Genomic DNA, 10491 nt, shown 5'->3' with positions numbered 1-10491 from the left:
CGACTTGTCATACTGACTGCAAATTGTGCAAAACATCACTTCTTTTTTTTCGTCGTGTTGTACCCACGTAAATGTCTGCTTCCAAGACATTAAAAACAGACGTTTTCTTTTACCCTTATAGTTTGATGTCGCCGCCATGTTGCCATCACTTCACTGCACTGGTTGTTACCAGGTTACGAAAAAATAGCATGCTCAAAACATCAAATCAAATAAGAGGATCCAAAAAGCAATATGGTTTTTATGACATCACAAAGAAGGTCGCATTTAAAGACTTAAAAGCACAAACTCAAAATGCACGCAATTGACAAATAGTTGCAGGCAAATGAAACTTTACTGACAAGGCAGCATTGTTCCAATCGGGCCAGTAATGATCCTGTGTACTGTCCCAAGCGTTTCTCACGCTGGCCCTGGGCCATTGGGCAGTCCTTATTGTTGAGCCCTGCAATGAGTTTATGCACTTTAAGTCAACTAATCTTTTTTAATGCCATGGCTTTACTCACTTTAAGTCAACTAGTCACATTTTGTAGTGCATTAACACACCCTCATGTTGACTGACTTCTTTTTAACTCAAAGGAAGATTTACATCTAATAAGGGTCAAATGGGTCTTTTTAAAGCCATTAAGAGAAAAGTTAATAAATGTTCATGTTCGGATTAAATATGTCTTGAAGGACCATAAGGGCTATTTTGTATGTTTGTATTTAAAATAATACACTTAGTCTCTGTAACAAGTTACTTCTCTGGAATACATTTAAAATAGTCATGGTTTTGAATGTGTAACCCTAAGAAATGTGTATGTGTTTATGCCTAGAACAGTCTTGTTGACCTTTTTGGTTAACCTTTTCATTCACGTTTGCTGATTTTTAACTGTAAGAAGCAGCTCATTATGCTTTTCTTATTATATTATTTTTTATGTATTTCCTAAACACAATTGTTTGTAGATCAAGTAATGTCGGAAAAAAAGAGCAGACTTACTTACGCGTTGCAAAATAAGATAATACTCAATGACAGAATTTAGACAAAGACTATATGAACTTTGGTTTAGAATAAGTTTGGCACAGATATGTTAAAACTTATTAGCTATTGAAGCATATGAGTTTTGCACTTCATGTCTTGACGGCACAGTTAATATCAGTTAATTTGACCTTCCATAAACTCCTTCATAAGCAGATGCTCCTGTTAAAAGTGCCTGATTTTCCGCAGACTGACTGAGAGCTCTGTGTTTTACTCAGAAATGCAAGAGAGTGTCACAAACTAACCCACTGCTTTAGATGCCATGATTGCGAATGCAATCTACAGGATTCTGATGACTCAAAAGGCACAGGGATTTCTGCAAACGTGTCATCATATTTACAGCTTAAACCAGGCCAGAGTTTATTGTTACAAGTTTTCTGATGGTGTAAACAGAATATCATGATAGGAACAGTGGGTTATTCTTTCTGCGAACCATTTCGTACTAAAAAATGCCTTCAGTTTTCCCTATAGTTGTGATTTTTTTTCTCCCAGATTGTTTGTTTGAGTTCTGATCAGCAGCGGTAGTGGTTTGAGCACACATTTGGCATTTGTTTTATTTTCTTTGTTATGAATTGTGTGATCTGCAGAGGTGTTCAAATGGAAGTGTGATGCCTGTATGGCTGGACTTCACCCTACCTAATGAGGTGTTAAGGAAATGGACAGACGCCTCCTGCTCGGTACAGATTTTCTCCCGTTCTGCTTTCCCACAATAATATTTAGCTTGTGCCTGAGCTTTGTCTGACATTCGCAAAGGAGCCATCTCTCTTCCTCTCTCGCTTTTGTTCATTTTATACATTGCATTGATGAAAGATGAGATGCACCATTTTGGTGTCTGTCAATTTAAAATAGTTGTGCAAATACATAGATAGTCTATTAAAATATATATATATTATATTTATCTGTTATATATCAATATACACATCTTTCAAGTAGAAATAAAAATCTAAATGCCAAAATATTGGTGAAACATTGCTCCATTCTCATTCAGCATAACAGATACAGGTAAATGCATACGATATAATAGAGACAATATCGACGACAACAGACCACAGGTTCACAGACAGAAGAACACCTGCAGCAGATCCTGGATGCCTTCCATCAGACATATACCAAACTCTGACTCAGCATCAACATTAAAAAGACTAATTAAAAAGCTAATCTATCAAGCTCCTCCAAACACCCGTGGAGTCAGTCTTCCATAAATTCAACTCTACAGTACTGTATTGGAAAATGTGAACAACTTCTGTTATCTTGGAAGCTACTTGTCTGCAAATCATGATCTCCACAATGAGATACAACACCGTCTGACAAGTGCTGGTTCAGTCTACGGTAAACTGCAAAAGAGTCTTCAAAGATCAAGAAATTCAGAACAAGACAAAACTTATTGTAAACAGGTCTGTAGTTACCCGACTCTTCTGTATTCATCTGAGACTTGGACTGGACATCTGAAAATGCTCAAAGTTCCACCAGCGCTGTCTCCGACAGATACTCAATACTCGATGGGAAGACAGAAGAACAAACGTCAGCGTACTACACGAGGCAAGACTGCCCAGAATTAAAGCCTGTTGGTCTGGACCACAGCCATGCCACCCTGCAGCCCAAGAACGGTTACTCCCTGAGGCTAAGCAGGGCTGAGACCACATGGGAAGACTAGGTTGCTGTTGGAAGTGGTGTTAGTGAGGCCAGAGGGAGGCACCTAACCTGTGGTCTGTGTGAGTCCTAATGCCCCAGTGTAGTGAAGGGGACACTATACTGTCAGTAAGACGTTAAACCGAGGTCCTGACTTTCTTTGGTCATTAAAAATCCCATGGCACTTCTCGTAAAAGAGTAGGGGTGTAACCCCAGTGTCCTGGCCAAATACCCTCCATCGGGCCTTACCCATCATGACCTCCCAATCATCCCCATCCACAGAATTGGCTCTATCACTATCTCTCCACTCCACCTATAGCTGGTGTGTAGTGAGTGTAGTTGTCCTGTGGCTGCCGTCGCATCATCCTAGTGGATGCTGCATACTGGTGGTGGTGTGGAGAGACCCACCAACCCCCCCCCCCCCCCCCCCCCCCCCCCCCCAAAAGAAAACCTGCGAACTCACCAGAAACAATATTTGATCTGAGGGATTGCCAGTTTATGAACAGAGACAATATTATTAGCTCTTCTGTAAAAATTTTTTATTATTTTTCGAATATTTACCAATTGACTTTTTTTAACGCATTTAACAGTTTAAAATAACTCATTTTCAAGAGTTCACACTAAGCTGATGATTTATTATAAAGTTAGTTTAGCATGCTGTCCCAGGAGAGAGCCTTGAGCTCATAAGATCCTCGAGCCCGGGGCTCCCTCTTGCAAGGCGAGAGGGAAGTTTGAGCTCAGGTAGATCTCAAGAACTCCCCTGTCATGGTGGCTGAAGAGCAGATAGTAGTTGCTCTTTAAAGAGATAAGTACTTAGTTGGAGCATGTCTATGGTTTTGATTTGGATTAGTCAAGAAACTAAGGTTGCATGTTTTTGGATGGTGGGAGGAAACCGGGGGACCCGGGGGAAACCCATGTGAGCACGGGGAAAACACGCAAACTCAGCACAGAAATGTCTGCTGGTTTGGTAAAGACTGGAACCAGAGACGTTCTTGCTGTGAGGCAACAGTGCTAAGCATTGGGCCACCGTGCCACCCATCTAGGAAGGAGGAGGAGTAGGGGTGGAGGGGGGATTCTTCAAAACGAAGATAGCTGTGATACGTAACCTAGGGTATTTATAGTAGCTTAGGAATCGTCTGATTGGTGCATTGTAAATTGGATAACGCGGGTCCAGCCGCAAGCACGTGATCCTCTCGAAATTAGTTTATGAATAAACTTCACTTAATTTGTCTTTGCAATGATGACAATACATCATATTTGACTAGATATTTTGCAAGATACTAATATTCAGCTTAATGTGTGATTTTAAACTAGGTTAATTAGGCTAACCAGGCAAGTTAGGTTAATTATGCAAGTTTTTTAACAACCGTGTTGTAGGCTTTTGTAAAAAAATTCTTAAGAGCTTATTGACCTTAGCAGTTTTTTTACATTTCTTTTAAAATAATTGTTTTAATCCATCTAAATAAAAATAAATAAGAAACATTTGCAAAAAATAATAAAAAAATTCATAGGAGTTCTAATAGTTTTGTCTTCAACTGTATTTATGTAAAAATAAAGTGTGTGCGCTGCAGTCTGTCTGCCATATGGATGCAATTATTACTTTAGTCTGTTTTAAATCAGTCTGGATTTTGAGATTGGTTTGCTTCTTAATTATTTTCTCAAACGTTCATTTGTCATCGCAATCGGTGGATTGTGTTATGTTTTTGATGATCAGCGCAGATGTTATGCTCTGATGTAATATCTGTAATGGACTGATGCTTGTTTGCAGTCTCCAAGCCTATACAGTAGTCAAGGTTTGAAGTGGGTCAAAATAGTTTTTAAAGAATTGCCCTAAGACAAGAATGGGGGAGGGGGGTTCAATAGTGTTAGGACACTTTTAATGGAAGGTTTGATCCACTTCAAATGTTGACTACTGTAGTGCTCACAAACATCACATTTTATATGATCAGTATTCTTCTCTCTCAAAAGATGTCACAGTTTCATGTACAATTTACCTGCTGCCAAAAGTTTCTCCAGAAGCTGCACATCTTTCTTCCTAATTCAGATACTTCCTGCACATAATGTTCCTCGCTAATCCAAATATTTACTTAGTATGAAATAAGCACTCTGTAGATGGGCCAGAGAAAACTTGTCTGTCCGCTTTTTGACTCCAGACACACAACAGTGAAAAAACATCATTTCTGATAGAAAATGAGAAGTTAAATGCTTTAAACAAATTTTACTTGTGCATTAAAGACGTTTTAAAAGCTAGAAGTCCCCAGGTAGCACATGTACATCTGCGAGATGTATTTTAAAGACCATTTGGTCTGGAAAACGTCTGCTGTGTACAAAGTACTGATAAAAGTCTTTAAATTTTAGTAAGGCATATTAGTTTACTTGGCATACAAAATAATAGATACGACGTTTGGATTAGTAGTAGTTTTAGCACATTGCTAGCATGTTTGTCGTTAACACATTATTAGCATTTTAATATGTTGATAACATTTTAGTCTGTTGCTAGCATGTTTTACATCATTAAGTTTTAGCATGCCTTTGAGGTTTTAAGTAGTTAGAAGTTAAAATAAGTTGTGGTTTTTATCACATTGCTAGCATGTTTGTCGTTAAGGTGTTATTAGCATTTTAATATGTTGTTAACATTTTAGTATGTTGCTAGCATGTTTTACAGTATTGTTTTTGCATGTCCTTCTGTAGTTTTAAGTAGTTAAAAGTTTGAATGAGTAGTTCACATTGCTAGCATGTTTGTTGTTAACGCATTATTAGCATTTTAATATGTTGATAACATTTTAGTATGTTGCTAGCATGTTTTACATCATTAAGTTTTAGCACGTGTATTGAAGTTTTAAGTAGTTAGAAGTTTGAATTAGTAGTTCACTGCTAGCATGTTTGTTTTTAACGCATTATTAGCATTTTAATATGTTGTTAACATTTTAGTATGTTGCTAGCATGTTTTACAGTATTGTTTTTGCATGTCCTTCTGTAGTTTTAAGTTGTTAGAAGTTTGAATAAGTTGTGGTTTTTATCACATTGCTAGCATGTTTGTCATTAATGCATTTTTAGCATTTTAATATGTTGATAACATTTTAGTATGTTGCTAGCATGTTTTACATCATTAAGTTTTAGCACGTTGTTTCGAAGTTTTAAGTAGTTAGAAGTTTGAATTAGTAGTTCACTACTAGCATGCTTGTCAGTAATGCATTATTAGCATTTTAATATGCTGATAACATTTTAGTATGTTGCTTGCATATTTTACATCAAGTTTTAGCACGTTGTTTTGAAGTTTTAAGTTGTTAAAAGTTTGAATTAGTACACATTGCTAGCATGTTAGTCGTTAACACATTATTAGCATTTTAATATGCTGATAACATTTTAGTATGTTGCTAGCATGTTTTACATCATTAAGTTTTAGCATGTTGTTTTGAAGTTTTAAGTAGTTAGAAGTTTGAATAAGTTGTGGTTTTTATCACATTGCTAGCATGTTTGTTGTTAAGGTATTATTAGTATTTTAATATGTTGTTAACATTTTATATTGCTAGCATGTTTTACAGTATTGTTTTTGCATGTCCTTTTGAAGTTTAAGTAGTTAGAAGTTTGAATTAGTAGTTCACATTGCTAGCATGTTTGTCGTTAACACATTATTAGCATTTAATATGTTGATTACATTTTAGAATGTTGCTACCATGTTTTACATCAAGTTTTAACACGTTGTTTTGAAGTTTTCAGTTGTTAGAAGTTTGAATAAGCAGTAGTTCACATTGCTAGTATGTTTGTCGTTAACACATTGTTAGCATTTTAATATGTTGATAACATTTTAGTATGTTTCTAGAATGTTTTACATCAAGTTTTACCGCATCCTTTTGAAGTTTTAAGTAGTTAGAAGTTTAAATATGTTGTTCATCACATTGCTAGCATGTTTGTTGTTAATGTATTATTAGCATTTTAACGTGTTGTTAACATTTTAGCATGTTCCCAGCATGTTTTACATCATTAAGTTGTACCACATTGTTTTGAAGTTTTAAGTAGTAGTTAGAATTTTGAATAAGTGGTAGTTCATCACATTACTAGCATGGTTTAATATACTGTTATCATGTTTTAGCAATTTATTAGCATTTTAAAATATTGATAAGATTTATTAGCATCTTGGTTTGAAGTTCGAAGTACTGAGAAGTTTGAATAAGTAGCAGTTAGAAGTAGAAGTTTTATCACATTGCTAACATGTTTTAACACATTAGCATTTTAATGTTGGTAATATTTTAGCAGGTTGTTAGCATGTTTTACAATATCATGTTTTAGTACATTGAAGTATAGTTTGAAGTTTGAATTAGTAGTAGGTTAAGCACATTGCTATCATGTTTTAGGATGTTGCTAGTGTGTTTCAGCACATTTATATAATCTTGTAAAACACTCATACCATATTTAATGTTGGAACTTTTTTAAATTAAAAACTTCACAGATGTGTGACACAAATATGAGACAAACATTGTTGTTTATCCCTGTCTTCTTGTAACATGTTGCTAGTATAATATAATATGCTGTTAGCATCTTTTTTACCATATTTATAACATGTTCTTGGCTACTTTTTTGGCTTTGTTAGTCATGTTAGTAATTTGAGTTTTTGACCTTTGTCTTGGTTCATTTAAATAATTAATTATTTATTTTCCAAGTTTGTGGTTTGTATTTGTTATTTTTGGTCTGATCAGTTATACATATGTAAAAACAAGACTAGCTTGAAGGTCTGACCCGAGTTTAGCCCCTGTAGCTTGACAAATACATAACAATTTAGTGTAAAAAAATGCAATTGTGTATATATGTGTTTGTAACAATCTTGTGTTTGTGTTTTTTTCAGGAATCTATTTGTCTGATCTGACGTACATTGATTCGGCGTATCCCTCCACGGGCAGCATCCTTGAAAATGAACAGCGCTCCAACCTCATGAACAACATTCTGAGAATCATCTCAGACCTGCAGAGATCCTGTGAATATGGTGTGTATCGCGTCTGTCACATTGAGAAATGACCCGAAGTAGCGCTGTGAACTCACGTGTCTCTCTGTCTCAGAAATCCCAGTATTGCCGCACGTCCAGAAGTATCTCAACTCTGTTCGCTACATTGAGGAGCTACAGAAGTTCGTGGAGGACGACAATTATAAGTGAGGAAAATCTGTTTGTAAAAACAGTTGTGAAAACTTATTTTGAAATCTAAATATTGTTCATTCAAAAGAAGATGAGAAAGATAAAATATTAAATGATTGCATTTGTATTATTTATATTAAGCTATATCTGCAGTTCTCTAAAATTTTAAACATTTCAAATGTACTCATTAAGTTATATTGATATGACCTCTAACAAAAATTGCTTCAGCCATTCAACACCCCTACTTCTGTAACCTTGTGTAACATTATATATTACACTCAGTGTTTGAGTGATGCTTGTGTTGGTGTGTATGTCAGGTTGTCCCTAAAGATTGAGCCACCAGCTACCAGCACACCTCGCACCACTGCCTCTAGAGAAGACCTCACAGGTGAGAAACACAATGATACTAACCAGGCTTGTTAGTATTTATTAAGCCACAGTATGTCATTTTTGCCACTAGAGGGCGCATATTCACAACAAACAAAGGCACATTTTGATTATGCAGTGACTGAGTTTGGAATCATTATTCATTATATCATACGATCATAGTAATATAAAGCAGAGTAAGCTGTCGAAGAGAAATGAGATGCTGAAGCAATTGCTGACGAGCGACAAGCGTGACATGGAAATCTTTCTATAAATCCTGTATCAAGTTGCAACAAATTTGTGGTGAAATAAAGTGAACGAAGGACCAATGACATGTCAGGAACTTCACGAAAAAGAGATTGTGTTTTTGTCTTATATTCATTATTACTTTGTTGTTTAGTTTGTAGTTTGAATCTCTTATTATTTACCTTTCACATTCTTAAATTAGTGGGCGGAGCTAAACAGCCAGTTATATTCAAGTAGACTTTGCTCAGCGTCTCTGGAGGCGGAGTTTAGACACACTATAACATAATAAAGTGGCACATTCACAGATTGTCACAGTCGTATGTTAAATTCTGAACACGTCACTCACTGTTGTTAATGTTTATTGTGTATGCTGTTTGTTTGACACAGGTCCTGACATATCTGCATCACCATTATGTGGTCGTCGTGGTAATGTTGCTGAAGGAGCCCTACCTAAAGTCCCCCCAACACCACCATCACCCCGAAACCTCATCACATACGGACACAGGAAGTGCCACAGCCTCGGATATAAGTGCGTTTATGTCATTTCCTGCATTTAATTGTATACATTAATCACTTCTCTATGGCCTAGTAATTCACTTTAACAGTACTCTTTAAATACTTTTAATATTTTTAATATCTTTTCTTTATTTAATAAATGACTTGCACCTCAGAAGACAAATGCCAACACGTAATGAACACATGGTGGTGTTTGAAGGCGTGAAAAATGGAGCACAGTCGCTCTTGACAATTCTGGAGGCCATTAATAATATAATAACACTAATACTGAAATGGTTACAGCATTTTAGAATGACCATAACAACATTTCAGATGTTTTACAATGTGCTCAGCCTGCTGCTTTGTCCATTCACAAACATTTTTATCATCACATGATCTCTTATAACAACATCACAACCTTTTTTAATGCTCCTACTGGAATTTGTTCAGTAAAAGTGTTTCTTATCTAATGAAAAGTTTATCCTACTCAATTATGCGCATGTTTTTAAGCGCATATTCAAAATACGCATAAAAATAGTTGGGTGGAAGCATAGCTAATAAGTGAAATTCACTTCTGTTTATTAAGAAAACGATTGCATTTGTGTCTCAAACTCTCTCCCTTTTCTCAATATCTTGCAGTTTTATCCACAAAACGAACACGGTGGAGTTTAAAAGCGCCACGTTCCCCAACGCCGGATCTCGACACCTGCTGGACGACAGTGTTCTGGAGAGCCACACACCGACACGAGGACACGCGGAGAGCTCGACTCTGTCCAGCGGCATCTCTCTGGGTAAAACACACATAAACACCCACTCAACACTGCTGGATCACGAGCACCAGTCAGTTCAGTCAACACGTGCCATGATCTGTTCATTCAGGGAGCAGCGAAGGATCGGAGCTCAGCGAGGAGATGTCATGGCCTGCATTTGAGAGGTCAGTCTTTTGAAACACAGTCACTCACACATTTACATACACTACCGGTCAAACATTTGGGATCAGTAAAGCCCAGTTTATATTGTGATGTCTGCAATAACACTTTTGAAATATTGGTAAGCTGTGGGGTTCCACTATGTCGGGTTTGTTTGCCGGTGTTTCGGGTTTTCACTGAAATTGTGTGTGATGCAACTGTATCTTAAACTCACACTCATTCATGGAAGAAAGAGGCGGGAACTACCGAATGTTCAACAGCTTTAAGTGTAAAACAAATCTAAAGGTCTTTGCACATTGAAGTCTGAAATCGTATGCGTTTTTTTCATATTTATATGCGAAAAATTTGTCCGATGTGTATTAATTAATCCATTCAGAAAAACGCAAAACATTTCGGAGGCAGTTTAAACAGCGATACGTTCTCCAAAGTACATTTACATTTAGTCATTTAGCAGACGCTTTTATCCAAAGCGACTTACAAATGAGGACAAGGTAGCAATTTACACAACTATAAGAGCAACAGTGTATAAGTGCTATAGACAAGTTTCAGGTGTGTAAAGAAGAAGCAAAGCAATAGTAATGTTTTTTTTTGTTTTTTTTTTTTGAGAGAGAGAGAGAGAGAGTACAGTTAGTGGTATAGCCAGAGATGCAGTTACAGATTAGGAGGGAAAGTGGAGACTAAACAGT

General features: G+C 36.5%; 1 protein-coding gene across 2 annotated transcripts in view; it reads left to right on the top strand.

Moving 5' to 3' along the window:
* Positions 1 to 10491, top strand: part of ralgps2 (Ral GEF with PH domain and SH3 binding motif 2) — a 218037-nt gene that overhangs the window by 181057 nt on the left and 26489 nt on the right. For both annotated transcript variants that reach the window (XM_056480834.1, XM_056480833.1), the window contains exons 10-15: positions 7485 to 7622; positions 7696 to 7786; positions 8087 to 8157; positions 8769 to 8910; positions 9516 to 9667; positions 9756 to 9810. In XM_056480834.1, coding sequence (XP_056336809.1) covers positions 7485 to 7622; positions 7696 to 7786; positions 8087 to 8157; positions 8769 to 8910; positions 9516 to 9667; positions 9756 to 9810 — 649 coding nt within the window. The remainder of the gene's footprint in view (positions 1 to 7484; positions 7623 to 7695; positions 7787 to 8086; positions 8158 to 8768; positions 8911 to 9515; positions 9668 to 9755; positions 9811 to 10491) is intronic.

Source organism: Danio aesculapii, chromosome 20 (assembly GCF_903798145.1).
Source record: "Danio aesculapii chromosome 20, fDanAes4.1, whole genome shotgun sequence".
NCBI lineage: Eukaryota > Metazoa > Chordata > Actinopteri > Cypriniformes > Danionidae > Danio > Danio aesculapii.
This window is presented reverse-complemented; position numbering and strand designations above follow the sequence as displayed.